Below are 18,914 nucleotides of genomic sequence, written 5' to 3'. Positions count from 1 at the left end.
ACATCCATGACGACTTTTAACATAGTGCATGGCGGCCATCTTGGATTCCAAAATAGTTATTATTTTCGAAATCTGCGCTCCCTAAAACCTACAAAACGACAGCCATGACGACTTTTATGACATACTGCATGGCCGCCATTTTGGATTCCAAAATGGTCATCATTTTCGAAATCTGCGCCCCCTAAAACCTATAAAACGATATCCATGACGACTTTCATGACATAGTGCATTGCCGCCATTTTGAAATTGAAAATGTTATCATTTTCGAAATCTGCGCCCCCCAAAACCTATAAAACGACACCCATGACGACTTTTATGACATAGTGCATGGCCGCCATTTTGGAATCCAAAATGGTCATCATTTTCGAAAGCGGGGCCCCCTAAAACCTATAAAACGACATCCATGACGACTTTTATGACATAGTGCATGGCCGTCATCTTGGAATCCAAAATGGTCATCATTTTCGAAATCTGCGCCCCCTAAAACCTATAAAACGACACCCACGACGACTTTTATGTCATAATGCATGGCCGCCATTTTGGAATCCAAAATGGTCATCATTTTCTAAATCTGCGCCCCCCAAAACCTATAAAACGACACCCATGAAGACTTTTATGACATAGTGCATGGCCGCCATTTTGGATTTCAAAATGGTCATCATTTTCTAAATCGGGGCCCCCTAAAACCTATAAAACGACATCCATGACGACTTTTATGACATAGTGCATGGCCGCCATCTTGGAATCCAAAATGGTTATCATTTTCGAAATCTGCGCCCCCTAAAACCTATAAAACGACACCCATGACGACTTTAATGACAAAGTGCATGGCCGCCATTTTGGAATCCAAAATGGTTATCATTTTCTAAATCTGCGCCCCCCAAAACCTATAAAACGACACCCATGACGACGTTTATGACATAGTGCATGGCCGCCATTTTGGATGTCAAAATGGTCATCATTTTCTAAACCGGGGCCCCCTAAAACCTATAAAACGACATCCATGACGACTTGACATAGTGCATGGCCGCCATCTTGGAATCTAAAATGGTCATCATTTTCGAAATCTGCGCCCCCTAAAACCTATTAAACGACACCCATGACGACTTTAATGATAAAGTGCATGGCCGCCATTTTGGAATCCAAAATGGTCATCATTATCTAAATCTGCGCCACCCAAAACCTATAAAACGACACCCATGACGACGTTTATGACATAGTGCATGGCCGCCATTTTGGATGTCAAAATGGTCATCATTTTCTAAACCGGGGCCCTCTAAAACCTAAAAAACGACATCCATGACGACTTTTATGACATAGTGCATGGCCGCCATCTTGGAATCTAAAATGGTCATCATTTTCGAAATCTGCGCCCCCTAAATCCTATAAAACGACACCCATGACGACTTTTATGATATAGTGCATGGCCGCCATCTTGGAATCCAAAATAGTCATCATTTTCTAAATCTGCGCCCCCCAAAACCTATAAAACGACACCCATGACGACTTCTATGACATAGTGCATGGCCGCCATTTTGGATTTCAAAATGGTCATCATTTTCTAAATCGGGGCCCCCTAAAACCTATAAAACGACATCCATGACGACTTTTATGACATAGTGCATGGCCGCCATCTTGGAATCCAAAATGGTCATCATTTTCGAAATCTGCGCCCCCTAAAACCTATAAAACGACACCCATGACGACTTTTATGGCATAGTGCATGGCCGCCATTTTGGATTCCAAAATGGTCATCATTTTCAAAATTGGGGCCCCCTAAAACGTATAAAACGACATCCATGACGACTTTTATGACACAGTGCATGGCCGCCATTTCGGATTCCAAAATGGTCATTATTTTCGAAATCGGCACTCCCTAAAACCTATATATCGACACCCATCTCGACTTTTATGACAAAGTGTTTATCAATACAGTTGCTCAAAAAGTGCTACTTTACGTAGCTGTTTAGCGTGCGGAAAGTTGGTTATCTCGAACTAGTGCTTTTCACTTTTCCAATTTTTTTAAATTTATACTCGTTCCAATTCACGACTACTTATTGATGAGTGGCGATATGATTCGACTCATCAACGAATCTGAGGGGGTGAGGTGCGCGGCAAACCGTGAAGCCCCGCCCGCGCGTCCCGCGACCCGCTCGCCGAGATCGTGAGCGCGCGTCGCGCACGGTAAACATAGCAGACGGGTCACAGTATAATGATCTTATGATGGCAGTATTTTTACTAGACCGGGAAATGGTCACGTTTTAGAGTTTTTATTGTATATGTACGTATGTATTTTTTGCATTACGTATTTCTGATCATTTCATGTAGAATTATTATTTTTATATAGACATGTGTACTTATTATTGATCAGTAAAGAACGTTTTAATTTCATGACAGCGTGTTCGAGTTAAAGTACCTAAAGGAAAGTAACAATTTTAAAGGAGACGGTCAATTAAGGGTTCTATTTATAAAGGTTATTAACCTTAATCAATAATTTTACTTTACAGATTCCTTTAACTCAATAACGCTGCCGTGAAATTAAAACGTTGTTACTGATCAGTAGTACTTATTTATAAGCTCTAAAAACAAAAAAAAAACAGTTTCAAAGTAAATTTCTGATAACTTTTTGTCAGTGCAAGCCTTATGGTTTCTTCTTGGCAACATTTTACATGAAAATGTTTTTGGTGGGTCTCATTATCACAATTTCCAATACTTTTGTTGCCTAACTTAATAAATTATTGTTTACAATACCTATCGACTTTATACCTATTTTAATGATCACACAATTTTAACGAAACAATGTTTTCAAGAAAATAATTCAATTAAGTGCGAGTCAAACTCGCGCACCGATGGTACCTACATTTTATTAAGTACATTATATATATATATTTTTAATTAAGTTGTAACTGACTCATCATCATCATCTCAGCCATAAGACGTCCACTGCTGAACATAGGCCTTCCCCTTGGACCTCCATTCCGGTCGGAAGCGACCCGCATCCAGCGTCTTCCGACGGCCTTAACAAGGTCGTCTGTCCATCTTGTGGGTGGACGTCCTACGCTGCGCTTGCTAGTCCGTGGTCTCCACTCGAGCACTTTTCGACACCATCGGCCATCTTCTCTGCGCGCAATGTGGCCTGCCCATATATATAACATTTTCAAGAAGTCTGGTCGCTTGTGGTGAAAAAAAAATGTATGGAGAACAGAGTGGCCAACTTTCTTAAAAATAGTTTATCTAATACTGATTCTAAAATGGTATCACACATGCTATTTACATTTCTACAAATAAAGATATGGCCTAGATGGTGTTTAAAGTGAAGTATGGTGCTAACTAGTAAAAAAGACAAAAGTGCGATTATCTCGAAAACCACGAAACTTTTACTAGACCTATAAGTACATTTTCTGGACCAGTCTAAGCTGCCCTGTCGATGGTTAGAAGGTTGTCCATTAATTACTGGACATCCTGTATAGAGATGTAACTAACCCAAATCGATAGTCACAGCAAGCGATTACGATTGGATGGCACGTAGACTGAGGTATCGAATTGTGACGTATAATGAATTTTTATTTGCGATTTAAATAAAGCTAGAATTATATGGTTTTCGCGCAAGGCATTTAGTACACCGACCGGGTAGGTCGCACCCATCGTCAAAATCTAAACTAACTGGGGATCTATTTTAAAGTTTATTTATGTTATTTCTGTGTCAAATTTGTTGTCTGTTAGGTGACGATAAATATATCCATATTTACAGTTGATTATCCACCTTTTCCTTATTTTTATTAAAAGAAAAATGAAAAATTCATATCGATTTACTTAGACGACTACCGATTCATAAAGGTGGTGTCCGGCTAGCCCTAAAATTAAAAAAAAGACGTAGAACGTAAACGTTCGTAGTGCAATTGTTTTCCTTTGTGATTTCGATGTGCGAGACATTTTACGTTGTATTGCTGTTGTGAGTGACAGATGTCAAATAACGCAAATAAATATGCACACAGTATATGTCGGTGACTTTAGTTCGTCTACGGATCTCCTCATTTCTGATTTGATCACGCAGAGAAACTCCGAGCATAGCCCTCTCCATAGCTCGTTGAGCGACTTTGAATTCTCAGATGAGGCCGATAGTGAAAGACCACGTAACTGACTGAATAACACAAAATATTTAAAAAAATTGTCTTATACCCGCCTTATTTTGAACTCCCTGTAATCACACCCCGTATTCCGCACCCTTCACAAATAATCTGATTTAGTAAAGTTTACTAAATGTTTTTTTTTATGATCTTGATCGCGTAATAATGTGTTAAACCCAAAATAGCGTCTTAAAACGTATTAAATTTTTTATAATGTGATCTTATTAAGCATTTATATGAGAAGAGCGACAAAATTTTACGATCGTTATTTATAATTTTTTTTTCGTTTTCAATAAAGAAGGAAGTTTGAGAAAATTTTGTTAATTAACAATTGCCTAAATAACTTTAAGATAAATTTCTACAAGTAGTACATTTGTTGACATGTTTTAAATACACCATAATTTTTTTTAAATTTTCAATGAATATTTAATACCTTTAAAATTATATTGAATGTTACGTAATCGCTTTTTCACGCCGAAAATGAGGCGTGGAGGACTGTGTTCAGCGTTGAATAAAAAGTATAAATAATGGAGATACAGTCCTGCAAGTATATAATGTTGTATTGGAAATATCCTCCTCTTTAATAATATTAACTAGATTTTGCCCTGTGCGCGGGGCCCGAGGGCCCCGCGGTACGCGTGTTGTTTGCTGTTGTTGCTGTTGTTGACGTGTTGTTGTTGCTGTTGTTTGTGCTGTTGTAACTATTAACCTAACCCATTTTTCTGGTAGCAGTCCGTTTCTGTAGGGTTCTCAGTTCTAACCTAACCTAACCCACTTTTCTGGTAGCAGTCCGTTCCTGTGAGGGTCGCAGTTCTAACCTAACCTAACCCACTTTTCTGGTAGCAGTCCGTTTCTGTGAGGGTCGCATTTCTAACCTAACCTAACCCACTTTTCTGGTAGCAGTCTGTTCCTGTGAGGGTCGCAGTTCTAACCTAACCTAACCCACATTGTTGGTAGCAGTCCATTCCTGCTGTTTTTATTGTTGTGTAGTAGTTTGTTTTCCAAAGGGAGAAATAAATAAAGTTGTACTTTTGATAATAAGAAAAGATCCGCATGCGAGAACTTCATTCCCGCAGCTCGGCCTTCGGCCTCGCGTGCTTGGGAAATCGTAACTTTTCCTAGTCGGCCATTTTGAAAAATTTTAAATGCAGTTTGATTTGTCTTGGGGCCCTCTATGACATTTGGTCGAGCACCCCCCACCCATCTCGCACCGTAATATGAATACTTTTTGAGATATTGGGGAAAGATCTCTACTTTTTCCCCCTTTTTTTGCTTATAACTTTTGATATTTTGTGTGTGCTACTACACGCTTCGAATGCATTTTTCTAGGCATTATGACGAATCTAATGAGGTATCACACGTATTTTTAGGAGTATTATCTCTATTTTTCACCGTGTTCAGTTTCTCGAACAAGACTAATACAACCAAGCGCAAGATGAACTGCCTGTAGGCACCTTGAACTCTCAATTATATTTAATTCATGTCGACCGTGGTCAAATATTAAAATTAGTGATATGTATTTAGTTCTTAAATAATTGTATTGCGATATGCCTATTAGGGTAATTTTTTCAATTATTTCAATTTGACATTTTATATTTATTTAAATTTATGATTATGATGATGAATTTGCACGCTTGACGGGCGTGGCGCGTTGCATGCGATCCAAAGCCGGGCGCCTTCGGCACCCTCATACTAAAAGCGTAACACTATACATATATTGTAACATCCCCAGTAGAAACTATTCCCCGATTCTGGCCCCACCTCTCAGTGGTCACCGATCCTGACCCCAGGGCCGATCCACCGCCCCCGCTGAACCTAAAAAAAAAAAAAAACAAATAGCCCCCCATTTGAATTGATTGCGCTAGGTCTCAGCAGTGCCCGGCGCCTCCTTCAGGTACTTACGAAATACGCTAATTAAACAATACACCTTGCTCAACACGGTAACAATAGGCTTATCGACCCTTTTCTATTGTTCGATCTCGACTCGGGCGCGTTATTGTGTTACCGAGCATACTACCTGGATGGACCCTTCACCCACCGACGTCTTCATTCATGCCTTCTTTATGTGTGTATTATACTGTAGGTATTAGCGATAGGTATTTGCAATAGGTATTAGCGATAGGTATTTGCAATAGGTATTAGCGATAGGTATTTGCAATAGGTATTACCGATAGGTATTTGCAAAAGGTACTTATTTGCGATTCATTATCTTATTATCTTACAACCTCTTGGAGCTATTTCGATTTATAAGGAATACAGTTCTAACCTAACCTAACCTAATTAGAATTTACACAAGTAATCCGTCGGTAGCCTAAACTAACCTAAACCTTCTTTTACCAAACCTAACTTGACCAAACCTAACTAAAATCAACCTAACTTCTCATTTCAAACTAACCTGCTTTCACCTAGTCTTCGTTCAAGTTATGTTTTAACCTAAATACCTAAACTTCTTACCTATCCAAACTAAAGCATCCTACATATCGTATACATACTTACCTATATTGTGCATATTGTATTGTGTTATTTTATTTAGTTTTACCTATTTCTAACTCATTATTTTTGTCTGCGATAAATGCAATTCAACCTAATGTAGCCTTTTTTATTCTTAAACTATTCTATCTTCTTAAACTTAGTATAGTAGTAGAAAGTAAACTCGTAGCTACTTGTTTCTTTGTATTATTAAAATAATAACTAGGCGTGTGAGGCATTTCTTGTGCACTTGTTTTCATTGTTATAACAGCTTAATTGCTTTATTGATAGACGTCTATTATATTTTATGCTGACAATGGATTATTATGTGGATATAATTTGGGTTTGAGTACAGGGAGCGTCTGTTTAGATGAACTTGTTGAGACATGTTACTTTGTATGATTTTAAAAAAATAACGAGACGTGTCAACTGGTTTCAACATGATTTAGTCTAATACGTCGGCATTTCTTGTGTGTCGGTATTCATTGTTATAACAGCATAATTGCTTTATTGGTAGACATCTATTATATTTTATACTGACAATGGATTTATTGTTTCCTATTATGCTTTTGAATTTGGGTTTTAGTAAAGAGAGCGTCTGTATTAGATGAACCTGTTGAGACATGATTTGAACGATACTGTATCCTGCTCACTATCACAGTATAAAAGCCGAAGAGAAATGGCTTTGAGTAAGTATTACTGTCGTGGCAGTCCTCTGTATCAGAGCTCCTTGTATCTACTGCAGTATATAGAAATATAGTGTTAATTCAACAGTGAAGTGTTTAAGTGTTTATAGAAAGACCCAACAATGGATGTAAGTATGTCTTTTATTACCGTAACTTACTTTGTTTTGTTTTCACTTGTGTTCTTTGTGTTTTAATTATCAAGATTGTAGACAGTGTGTAAATTATTGTTTTATATTGTTTCAGTTCACTGAAAATACTTTCAAGAACTATTACTACCCGGATGATAATAAAGACGAATCAAGCGATGAAGAGGGTACGCTTGGTCTCAAAGTTAAACAAGCCATCGCAAAGAAACGTTCAGGAAACAATATCGATAGCTTCTTTGAACGACCTAAAAAGCAGTCTAAAGTTGTGAAACGGTCTTCAAATGTGAGCAAAAGTTCACCAGACGGTGTTGCAAACTTGTCATCCGGACAAGACGACGGGGCCTATGCATCACATTTGATTAAAATCGAGATATATGATATGCATAAAATCAAAAACGTCCCACCCATGGAACACTGGAAGCATGCGGACTTCAGATTGAAATATTTTGCGTTGGAAGTAGGGCTTGCAAATATTCGAAACTTTCAGGTATTCGAATATTCGACTTTTTCTGACGAGATATTCGAATATTCGAATAATTATTCGAATATTTAAAAAAAATAAGAAAAGGAACGAAAAATCGGTTTATTATCAGTTTTATTATCGGTTTTATTCAAAAGCTTTTTCCACATATTGCTAAAATTAATGATATTTTGCAGAAATCCACTTATTGACTAGATTTTATCATCCTACTCTGAAATACCCACGTTTATAAAAGCAAGTAAGTACCTAAAACGCAAAAATTAGTCATTTTCAATATTTCTTGATAAAACTTTTTATTATAAATGCGTCGTTGCGTGAATTAATATAACTTTAACCATCCAAACACGTATGTAAGAGAGAAAACATTTTAGTAAGTAATCAACTAATCACTAATCATTTTCTGATTTAAATTAACTTCTTGTCGTTAAGAAGCCTGTAAAATGGCCTTTAATTCCATTGTATTTTGAATCTTTATTGACTTTATTAGTCTTGGCAAGTTTAGTTTTGATTCCTAATGGTCGGCTGTTATATAATAAGTTATATAATTGGTATTGGAATATTTAAGGGAAAAAGTTGGCTGACTACGGGGTGGATTATTCGTTAGCTAAAGGTGCATGGTTAGAGCTAGTTCGGTAGGTTTGGTATGATCAAATTTGTGAATTGCGATAAAGGGCAAGGTTTAGACTTCGAATATTCAGTTAAGGTACGATTTTACTCAATAAACAAAATGACCCTTTATCTTAAAACTTACGTAAAGTTACTTGTACCTAGAAAAAGCATTAGCCGCACCGTAATAAAACATACTTTTTGATTTCGTTTCCTTTGAAATTGAGTTAGGTTTAACTGTATTCACGAAGCCTATTGAGAGGAATACAGTAAAAACATTATTTCCTTCGCATTTGGGTACCTACGGTTCCTCATTCACTGTTAATACCCGGCAAAATACACAGAAACTGTAACTATAACGGATGAAAATAGATTTTACCTAGTAATAAAAAATATTCGAATATTCGAAACCTGAGCGGCCGAATATTCGAATATCAAAACAGGTCGAATATTCGACATATTCGAATATTCGAATATTCGAATTGCAAGCCCTAATTTCATTACATTATCATGAAAATTATTAAAATAACTTATAACAAAATACACATTTTATTTAGCAGCAAAAACAAGACCAACTTGAAGTGCATGTACAGGCATTACATTATTATAGATATAACATTGATCATTATAGAACTTATTATGTAATATTATTAAGTATATGTAATATTATTAAGTATATTAAGTTCGAAATAATTTTATAGCATGTCTTATAGTAATTATAAGTAACATACTTTGTTGTAACATACTAAATTATATTATGGATTGTACCCTCTCAAATTATGGAAGAGCGGGGCCTTCTGCCACAAGTATATTTTATACTTAAAAGAAGGTTCCAACCTTATTACTATTGTAATGGAAATTGTAACCCTTAATAAACAATTTTTCATTATAGGTATACAGTATGTTAAAATACATTACCATTCCAAACTGTTTACCAGCCCCACGAACCCCACCGATCAGGAACGATCACCTCCCTGCCGGAGCGAGTAACATAGTTATTACTATTATTATTGGTGGGAGCAGACAGTATACTGGATGGACCGGGGTGCGCGACCGTGTCACGAGAATCAAACCCGGTGTCGAGGGCGCGCGGCGCGCCAGCCACACCGCTCGATGACGTCACCGCGTTATCACTGCAGATAGCGATATCATCATAAGGCAGAGGGCACACTGAAATGTCTTGCGCTGCCGGGCGCTGATCAGAATCTTTAATAAGATGTCGTCTATTCCTAATCAAAGTGCCACCACCACATATTTTTACAAGATACGAGCGTATACCGCGCAATGATACGACGGTACCACTCACCCAACGTTTGTCTATTCTTACTTTTACATTTTGTCCAGGGTGTAATTCAGACATATCGCGAGCATTTTTATCATACTGATTTTTTTGCATTTCTTGGCGTATTTCCAACTCTTTTTTTACATTTTTCTGAATTTTAGGCAAAAGCAGTTTTGGAGGACATGGTTCACATGGTACAATACCTCTTAGTTTACGGCTGTTAAGAAGCTCAGAAGGGGAAGCTAGTTTGTTACTAATGGGAGTATTCAAATATTCTATTAAAGCTATTCTAAATTCCGTTTTTTCATAGTGAGTTTTCTTTAGCAAGTTTTTAATTGTTTGAACCGTCCTCTCAACTTGACCATTAGACTGTGCAAAGTGTGGCGATGACGTTATATGTTGGAAACTCCACTCTGCCGAGAATATTTCAAAACTGTTGGATCTAAATTCAGGGCCGTTATCAGAGATCACCGTGTTAGGAATACCATGTCGACTGAAAATTATTTTCAATTCCTTGATAACGTTATCAGAGGTTAGAGAATTCAATTTTGCAACTTCAACATATTTGCTAAAATAATCTACTACTATCAAGTATTGGTTTTGCTGAAAATGGAATATATCAACCCCTAGTTTGGACCACGCCCTTTCTGGCACTGGATGTGGGATTAAAGTTTCTTTTCTATTTTGATTTTTAAATGTCAAACATGCCTGACAGTTACTAATGTAGTCCTCTACATGTGCATTTATATTTGGCCAGAACATACTCTCCCTAATACGCAACTTACATTTATCTAAGCCTAAGTGCCCTATATGCACACGCCTTAACATTTCGTTGCGCATTGCAACTGGAATAACAATTCTATCGCCTCTCCATAACATGCCATATGCTAACGTAAGTTCGTCGCGGTAACCCCAATAAGACCTCGCTTGAATGTCAACCTCATGTTTATGCGTTGGCCACCCATCCTTAACATACCTGAGTACTGTTTGTATTTCCACATCATTTTGCGTAGCAACTTGTATTTTTACAAAATGCGTGTCCAGTAACGGGTTACTCACTGCGATGGCACAAACTTGTGCTTGCAAGTCTAGCTGGTCTCGCGGTACTTCAACTGGACCGCGCGTCGGTTCTACAGCGCGTGATAACGTATCTGCCATATACAAGTATTTTCCCGGCTTATAAACTAATTTAAACGTGTACGGCTGTAGACGAAGCAACATTCGCTGTAATCTAGCTGGAGCGGTTGCTATGGGCTTGCAAATTATACTGACCAAAGGCTTATGGTCCGTTTCTATTATTATGTCACCCCTACCATATATATATGTATAAAATTTCTCACACGCGTAAACCACGGCCAGAAGCTCCTTCTCAATCTGAGCGTAAGCTTGCTCAGCTTTCGTAAGCGATCGCGAAGCATAACAAACTGGTAATTCATCTTGCATAAGACATGATCCTAATCCATTCTTAGACGAATCTACTGAAATTACCACGGGTTTATTGAGATCATAAAACTGTAAAACGGGAGCTTTTGTCAAACAATCTTTCAAGTCATCAAACGCTTTTTGGTGGTGCTCTGTCCAATGCCATTCGGTATCCTTACGTAACAACTCTCTCAATACAAAATTCCTATCCGATAAGTTTGGTATGAAATTGCCTACGTAATTAATCATTCCCAAAAATCTCTCTAAATCTTTTATGTTTTCTGGTCGTGGCATATTTTTTATGGCAGAGGTATGTGAGCTATCTGGATATATACCTTGTGCACTAATTCTATGACCTAAATATTTAATTTCTGTTAAACCAAATTTGCATTTATCTCTATTCAACTTTAAATTGATTTCCCTGCACCTGTTCAAAACCCTTTTCAGTCGGTCGTCGTGATCTTCTTTCGTACGGCCGTGTATAAGTAAGTCATCTATAAATAGGCACACTCCCGGAATGTCATCAAAATTTTCAAACATTTTCTTATGAAAAACCTCTGAAGCGGACGTAATTCCGAACGGTAACCTTAAAAACTTATACCTACCGAAACATGTGTTGAATGTGCAAAGATCCGTACTATCTTTGTGCAAACGCAACTGCCAAAATCCCTGTTTTGCATCCAACGTACTATAATATTTAGATCCCAATAAATTTACAGTAATTTCATCCAAGGTCGGGAGCTTGAAATGTTCCCTTTTAATGGCCTGATTTAAGTCACGTGGGTCTAAACAAAGCCGTAGGTCGCCATTAGATTTTCGCGCTACAGTCATACTGTTAACCCAGTCGGTAGGGCCTTCCACTTTTGCAATTATGCCCTCATCTACCATATTATCTAATTTTTCCTTGATACTATCTTTTAAAGCTACCGGCATCTTTCTCGGAGCGTGGACTACGGGTCTAATACTACTATCAATTTCTATCTTGTACTCGCCAGGCATACATCCTAACCCCTCAAAAACGTCATTGTACTCGCGAAAGATATACTCATAATCCTGTATGACGCTAATGTCCTTTATCAATCTAACTACCTCAAGTTCACTGCACGATTCGCGGCCTAACACCGGTACTACATAGGACGGTACATCCGCTATCACGAACTCCAGTATATAAAAGTTATTTTTGTACTGCACTTTCAAATGACACGTGCCTAGTACAATGATATCGTTAGCTGAGTAACTCTTATACTTTATACACGTCTTAGATAAATCTTGTTCTGCTAAACCAACCTGGCTCAAATATCTTATTGGTAAAATATTCGCATCGGCCCCGGTATCCAGTTTAAAATTAATAGTAACATCTGCTCCGAAGGTTAAATCTATAGACCAATCACTACTCGAATTACTAAGACAATAGATTACCTGATCGATAGGTTCCACTGAGGACTCCACAGCTTGTACGTTATACACCGTGCACATGCGTGAGAAATGATCATAGTTATTACAACTCAAACACATTTTTCCTAAAGCCGGACACTTCATATAGATACCGTGAGCAAACCCGCACTTTAGACACTGCACTTCAGATTTAATTTCACCATAAGGTCCCGTTTGTTGACGTTGTTGTCTCATCTCTCGCGATGAAACAGCTGTTTGCGCAGGAGCGGCACGGCGGCGCGGCGGCGCGGGGCGCGGGGCCGGCTGCGACCAGCCGCGACCTCTGCCCCTCGGCGCGCCTCGCGCTCCGTACCCTCCACGTCTTGATATCCAATTCACCTGACCGTACGGAATACCGCCTTCCTCTAGCATAAACTGGTCTTGACTATTACTTGCTGTAATATTATAAGTATAAGCTTCATGTTCACTGGACTCTTTCTTGATTGACCCCGCCTGCACTTTCGATATTTGCGCAATATTACATATTTCCAGGGACTTTTTTAGAGTTAAGTCCGGCTCTCGCAACAAACGCTCCCTCAGCGCGTTCTCCTGTATTCCACATATGAGGCGATCCCTTATCAAATCATCTATTAGCTCCTTAAATTCACAAGCACTTGCTAGCTTTTTCAACTCGAACGCGTACTGCTCAATTGATTCACTTTGTTTTTGACACCGAGTAAAGAATCTGTGCCTTTCGATGGTAATATTTTTTTTCGGTGAGAAAAAAGATTCGAATTTATCCAATAAATCCTTTAGACTGGCAAATGTACCTTCAAATTGAGCATGTACCTCGCGACACTGCTCACCAATCACATGCAGCAATATGCTCATCTGCACCTGAGCACTTTTTTTAGATAATTCACACGCCTCATAATAAACTTGGAATGATTTTCTCCATTTCTCCCATTCTTTGGAGAGGTTCCCTGATGTAACATTTTCCAAATTATTTGTAAAACTAAACGGTAATGGCGGCGGCAACACAGCTTCCATTATGGCACAAACACTTCTCTGTATGTACGTATATATGTATATTATTGCAATCCAAATGTCTACAAAATCGTAATATCACTACAATTTTCGAGTTTTCAATACCCGTCTCAATTAACGCATGCACTATTTCTACAAAAGGTTCAAAACGGCTGCGCCATGTTAAGGTACTTGGGACGCGACAATCAAACACCAGTTTCTGATCAAGACTAAAGTTCATTTATTGTACGCTTACCCACAACATGCATAAATATAAAGTACCTACAGAAATAAAGTTGCGTAGAGAGTAACGCCATCTATTGGCGTGTTGTTGAACTGAGATGACAGGTAGAAGGCTTTGGAACGTCGAGAGGTTTCTCTCGAGGGAGCGTAGGCACGAGTTGGCGTTTTTGTCGGTATGTTGGTAGACTGGTCGAGCAGGTTTGCCAACTTGACTGAGGCGGGAGCGGAGAGGCTCCGCCGCTGGTAGTTCTTCTTGATCGGACCGCGCTAGAGATCGGACCTACTCGTTAGCCAACCTCGTGCCTAACTCGCTACGTTCCTGAAGGTTTATACCTGAAGGATTATTCTGATAGCTTATAGAATCCCGCGTTCTTTAACCATTTAGCTAAGTGTTTTATTTCAAGTGTTATTTTGATTTCTTATGTTTCATTAGAAGCTTACTTTTGTGAAATAAAGAAATGATGTGTTATGTGTTGTTTTAACTTGTTTTGAAAAGATTTGTCCCTCTGAGTTTGTTGCCGGTCCCATATAGGGCTAAATCTTCTCAGGTCAGATATGTAGGGTTGAAGCCGGCCTAGTTTGACTTGAATAAAGATTTAAACGGTTTCTTTTTACTTTCATATCGCTCCCTTGAGTTAAAAATAGCAATTAGTTATTTTAAACATTTAGTACTGAAGTATAGTAGGCACTAGTATGGTTAACGAGTCCTAATGTTTATTTCATGCACTGGTAGCAATGGTAGCATACTGGTTTAGCTGTGAAGTAATACATTATCGTACTACCCCCACGCGCCCACCGCCCTTTAAGACCCTCGGTCTTCGACATCAGCAAGTGGGATGGATGCAGAGTTTCATGTATTGCTTGCACAGCCACCTGGGAGCGTGGTGTATTTCCGTGTGTTTTGGTGACCTACATTCCATAATCTGGACACGTGGTAATGGTAAGCTCACGTATCTAACCTTTATTGAAAGGTGAGTGCAATTCATTGTTATTTGGTGAGAATTATTGTGAAATTGTGAATTATGATTGAGGCAGTCTAGCATAACGGTTGTGACGTGACGTCATCTCTGGGATCGTTACGTTTCTTTATAATTAATTTTTATAATCCATTTAAATCGAAGCGATCTTGAGTTATTTTGATTTGAAATCCATACTGTTAATTAAAACCAAGTATTAGCTATCACGACGTGATATTATTTCATCGCTCACTTGTGCATCTACCCTCAAAAAATATTTTTTTTTTCATGAAAATACAATGCACCGTTAGAAATTGATCCTGCTGATTTGCCAATGCATAGGATTATGTAATACTACTTACTTACTTTACGTTACCCTGTAACGTTTAGTAATTAATAAAATTGCGACAAATTATTGCCCGTAATGCCGTGATAGATCACAAATCGTGCATACTATGAAAACATGAGCTACGCATATGAAAATTAATGTTACAGTGTCCTGCAGCCAGAGCCGAGCGAACTTGCAGACACCATCACACCTGTAACACAGAAGCAGCTGTGCAGTATCGTCTGTTCTGGAGATTTGGAAATAAAAGGACAGGTTTCGTTCCAATTGTTTATTAGTGAATTTTATTTTCAGTGTAATGGCGAAGCATAACAGTCTAACGTAACTAATTAGCTGTCACTTTTCGTATTGGCCCATTTTACCGTGTTACTTATTTTTGGAACACATGTTTGTTTGTTCATAGAATGAAATAAAACGCACTCATTGAAGTTTAAATTTTATTCTGAGATTTTTGAAGTCCCGTATACATTGGAAACATGTTTTTTTGTCTGCTACATTGCATTTAATAAACCTTTGAGTTTATCCTGCTTACATGATAAACCTGATGCCGTGCTAATGATGATTTCAGTAACAGCCAGCTATGTTAAACTACATCGTGCATCTCGCCATCTGCCGCAGCAACGGCAATTGCAAGGCGGAAAGCATCAGCCTTCGTGCTTGGGTTGGACTTCACCACCACCTTTGACTGGGACGCGTGCATCATGCTTTATTAATCTGGTGAGCAGTTCCCATTTTGTTGGGATTATTTTGAGAGGATTTACTTCTGCATAGAAGTTTTGAGCGAGTTTCTGTTGTTAAAGCTAAAGTAGAAAGCTGAGTTTCTGTTGTTAAAGCTAAAGTAGAAAGCTATCTTTAGTGATTTTGATCAGTGATGTTCAGTTTCAGTTGATCAGTTGACGCTGATAGTACCAATGGTTCTGAGTAACATGATTTAAAGAACCGTTTTTATTTTATTTTTGGAATTCACTCTTAACATTGTTTTTGCTTTCGTTGGACTGAAAGCTTGTACTTTCGAAGGACTGAAAGTACGCCCGATGGACTGGGCAATACTGTCATGCTTTCGATGGACTGAAGGCAAGCCCGATGGACTGGGCACTACTGTTTTGCTTTCGATGGACTGAAGGCACGCCCGATGGACTGGACACTACTGTTTTGCTTTCGATGGACTGAAGGCACGCCCGATGGAATGGGCACTAATGTTTTGCTTTAGATGGACTGGGTATTATATAGTGACCGCATCAGAAGTGCCGGAGCATGTAAAAGGTGCACGTGGTCTGCTTTTTATGTGCAGAATGCTCTTTGCAAGGAGTAGCACTTACGCGGCTGAGATGGTTACTTCTGACGAGGGTCTGGTATCTGCCGAAAGACTGGCAATGCACCGAAGGACTGGTGTTGTTTTGTTAAAAATGAATTCCCGTTGATGTACTGTGTTCATATGAGTAAAATTTGCATTATTAAGTCAGAGTGCTATTTATTTTAAGATGTCCTACAATGATTATTATCACATTTGACCAAAATATTTTTTTTAATGCCAGATAATTTCCCCGTAAATTGATATTGATGACAATAGTGATACTGTCGAGCAATGAATTAGAGCTGTTGTGATTTGTGTTTTTGATGTTTGAGATTGTTCTGTTTCACATAAATTTGAGAGTATCCGCCAGATGGAGGCGATGATTAATGGAGTGTATCCGCTAGATAGCGGCGATGATTACTGATTATTTTTATTAAGTCGTTGCTCGATGGACTATTTTTGACTAGAGAATTAAGGATTGTTAAAGTAATTTTAAACAATCATTTTTTCTGGTTGGATAGATAACAAAGTTTGATTTTAATAGTAATTTGAGAGAGACCCAAATTGTGGGTCAGGAATGACCGAGCGATGAGATACTGTGCTGAGTATTTTGTTACAGAATCAAATGCATACACCCACACACGAGGACGTGTGTAGCGCAGGACGGCCGTGTCGGACCCTGACACCAGAAAGACGTATTGCAGCGTTATAGTTCATTATTTTAGACGCCTGTATAAAATCGATTAGCAATGTTGAGCTACGTATTATTTGGTTGTAACAAAATAAATAAAGTTGTGTAGAGAGTAACTCCGTCTATTGGCGCATTGTTGAAATAAAGTTGCGTAGAGAGTAACGCCATCTATTGGCGTGTTGTTGAACTGAGATGACAGGTAGAAGGCTTTGGAACGTCGAGAGGTTTCTCTAGAGTGAGCGTAGGCACGAGTTGGCTTTTTGTCGGTATGTTGGTAGACTGGTCGAGCAGGTTTGCCAACTTGACTGAGGCGGGAGCGGAGAGGCCCCGCCGCTGGTAGTTCTTCTTGATCGGACCGCGCTAGAGATCGGACCTACTCGTTAGCCAACCTCGTGCCTAACTCGCTACGTTCCTGAAGGTTTATACCTGAAGGATTATTCTGATAGCTTATAGAATCCCGCGTTCTTTAACCATTTAGCTAAGTGTTTTATTTCAAGTATTATTTTGATTTCTTATGTTTCATTAGAAGCTTACTTTTGTGAAATAAAGAAATGATGTGTTATGTGTTGTTTTAACTTGTTTTGAAAAGATTTGTCCCTCTGAGTTTGTTGCCGGTCCCATATAGGGCGAAATCTTCTCAGGTCAGATATGTAGGGTTGAAGCCAGCCTAGTTTGACTTGAATAAAGATTTAAACGGTTTCTTTTTACTTTCATATCGCTCCCTTGAGTTAAAAATAGCAATTAGTTCTTTTAAACATTTAGTACTAAAGTATAGTAGGCACTAGTATGGTTAACGAGTCCTAATGTTTATTTCATGCACTGGTAGCAATGGTAGCATACTGGTTTAGCATATCATTGTGATTGACGTTGCTTGTCACGCCTTAAACATAACACAATTCGCAATACATTGCGTCTTAGAATAAACTTTAAAGTGATTTAAAAATCAAACTACAAGTTATTTTTAAAAGTCGTTGAACAAATGTTGATCAGTATGAGGAGTACAGCCTACAGTTTAATTTTTTGCTCGTATTACAGGCCACACCCGGTATAATCTATATCAGCGGTCGGCAACCTGCGGCCCGCGGGCCGCATGCGGCTCGTAAACCTGTCACATGCGGCCCGAGTGCCGCATTGGCTATTTTGTATGTAATAGTGACAAACTACAATGTCTCATAAAGTCATAAATATTAACCAAATACGGCCCGCGTCACCTCCGTTAACTACTACTTATGTGGCCCTTGGCTGCTAAAAAGGTTGCCGACCGCTGATCTATATTATAGACGGCTGCTATTTAACTGATCACCAGATTTAGTAAATTTAATACCAAAAAAATCTACTTTACCACCCTAAAATAATAAATGATCACCAAAATTATAACACCATTTTAATGTGAAATGATTACCAATTTTATTACATTTTACTATCCTATTAAAGGAAATGACACCAAACTAATCATTATTAACCCAAAAATTGTAAATGGTTACCAAATTTCAAACCCCATTTTAATGTGAAATGATAACCAAATTTTTACATCTTGCTATCCTATTAAATAAAATGACACCAAAATAATCATTGTAAACCCAAAAATAGTAAATGACCACGAAAATTAGAACTCCATTTTAATGTAAAATTATAACCAGATTTTTAAATCTTGCTATCCTATTAAAACAAATGACTGCAAAATAATCACTGTAAACCCAAAAATAGTAAATGACCACAAAAATTGTAACCACATTTTAATTAAAAATGTGCAAATATTGAATAT

General features: G+C 38.2%; 1 protein-coding gene and 1 long non-coding RNA gene across 2 annotated transcripts in view; one reads left to right on the top strand and one right to left on the bottom strand.

Annotated features, from left to right (window-relative positions):
• Window positions 1-18,914, top strand: part of LOC134805861 (uncharacterized) — a 303,036-nt gene that overhangs the window by 101,426 nt on the left and 182,696 nt on the right. The gene's annotated exons all lie outside the window — the stretch shown is intronic.
• On the bottom strand, window positions 9,447-13,656 carry LOC134805863 (uncharacterized). Its single transcript, XM_063779066.1, has 3 exons — window positions 12,053-13,656; window positions 10,774-10,948; window positions 9,447-9,648 (listed from the first exon to the last, which is right to left on the bottom strand). The coding sequence occupies exons 1-3, from the start codon at window positions 13,641-13,643 to the stop codon at window positions 9,447-9,449; spliced, it is 1,968 nt and encodes a 655-aa protein (XP_063635136.1). The 5' UTR covers window positions 13,644-13,656.

Source organism: Cydia splendana, unplaced genomic scaffold, assembly GCF_910591565.1.
Source record: "Cydia splendana unplaced genomic scaffold, ilCydSple1.2 scaffold_70_ctg1, whole genome shotgun sequence".
Taxonomy (NCBI): Eukaryota; Metazoa; Arthropoda; class Insecta; order Lepidoptera; family Tortricidae; genus Cydia; species Cydia splendana.
Note: the sequence above shows the minus strand (reverse complement) of the source record. Positions and strands in the feature narration are given on the sequence as shown.

What these genes read in the sequence shown, in the direction of transcription:
- LOC134805863 (XM_063779066.1), bottom strand. Translation starts at nt 13,643, where the DNA reads ATGGAAGCTGTGTTGCCGCCGCCATTACCGTTTAGTTTTACAAATAAT. An exon ending in CCCTACCGACTGGGTTAACA is followed by an intron (nt 10,949 to 12,052) that starts GTATGACTGTAG and finishes TGTATATGGCAG; the next exon opens with ATACGTTATCACGCGCTGTA. An exon ending in GAAATACAAACAGTACTCAG is followed by an intron (nt 9,649 to 10,773) that starts GTATGTTAAGGA and finishes CGCTATCTGCAG; the next exon opens with TGATAACGCGGTGACGTCAT.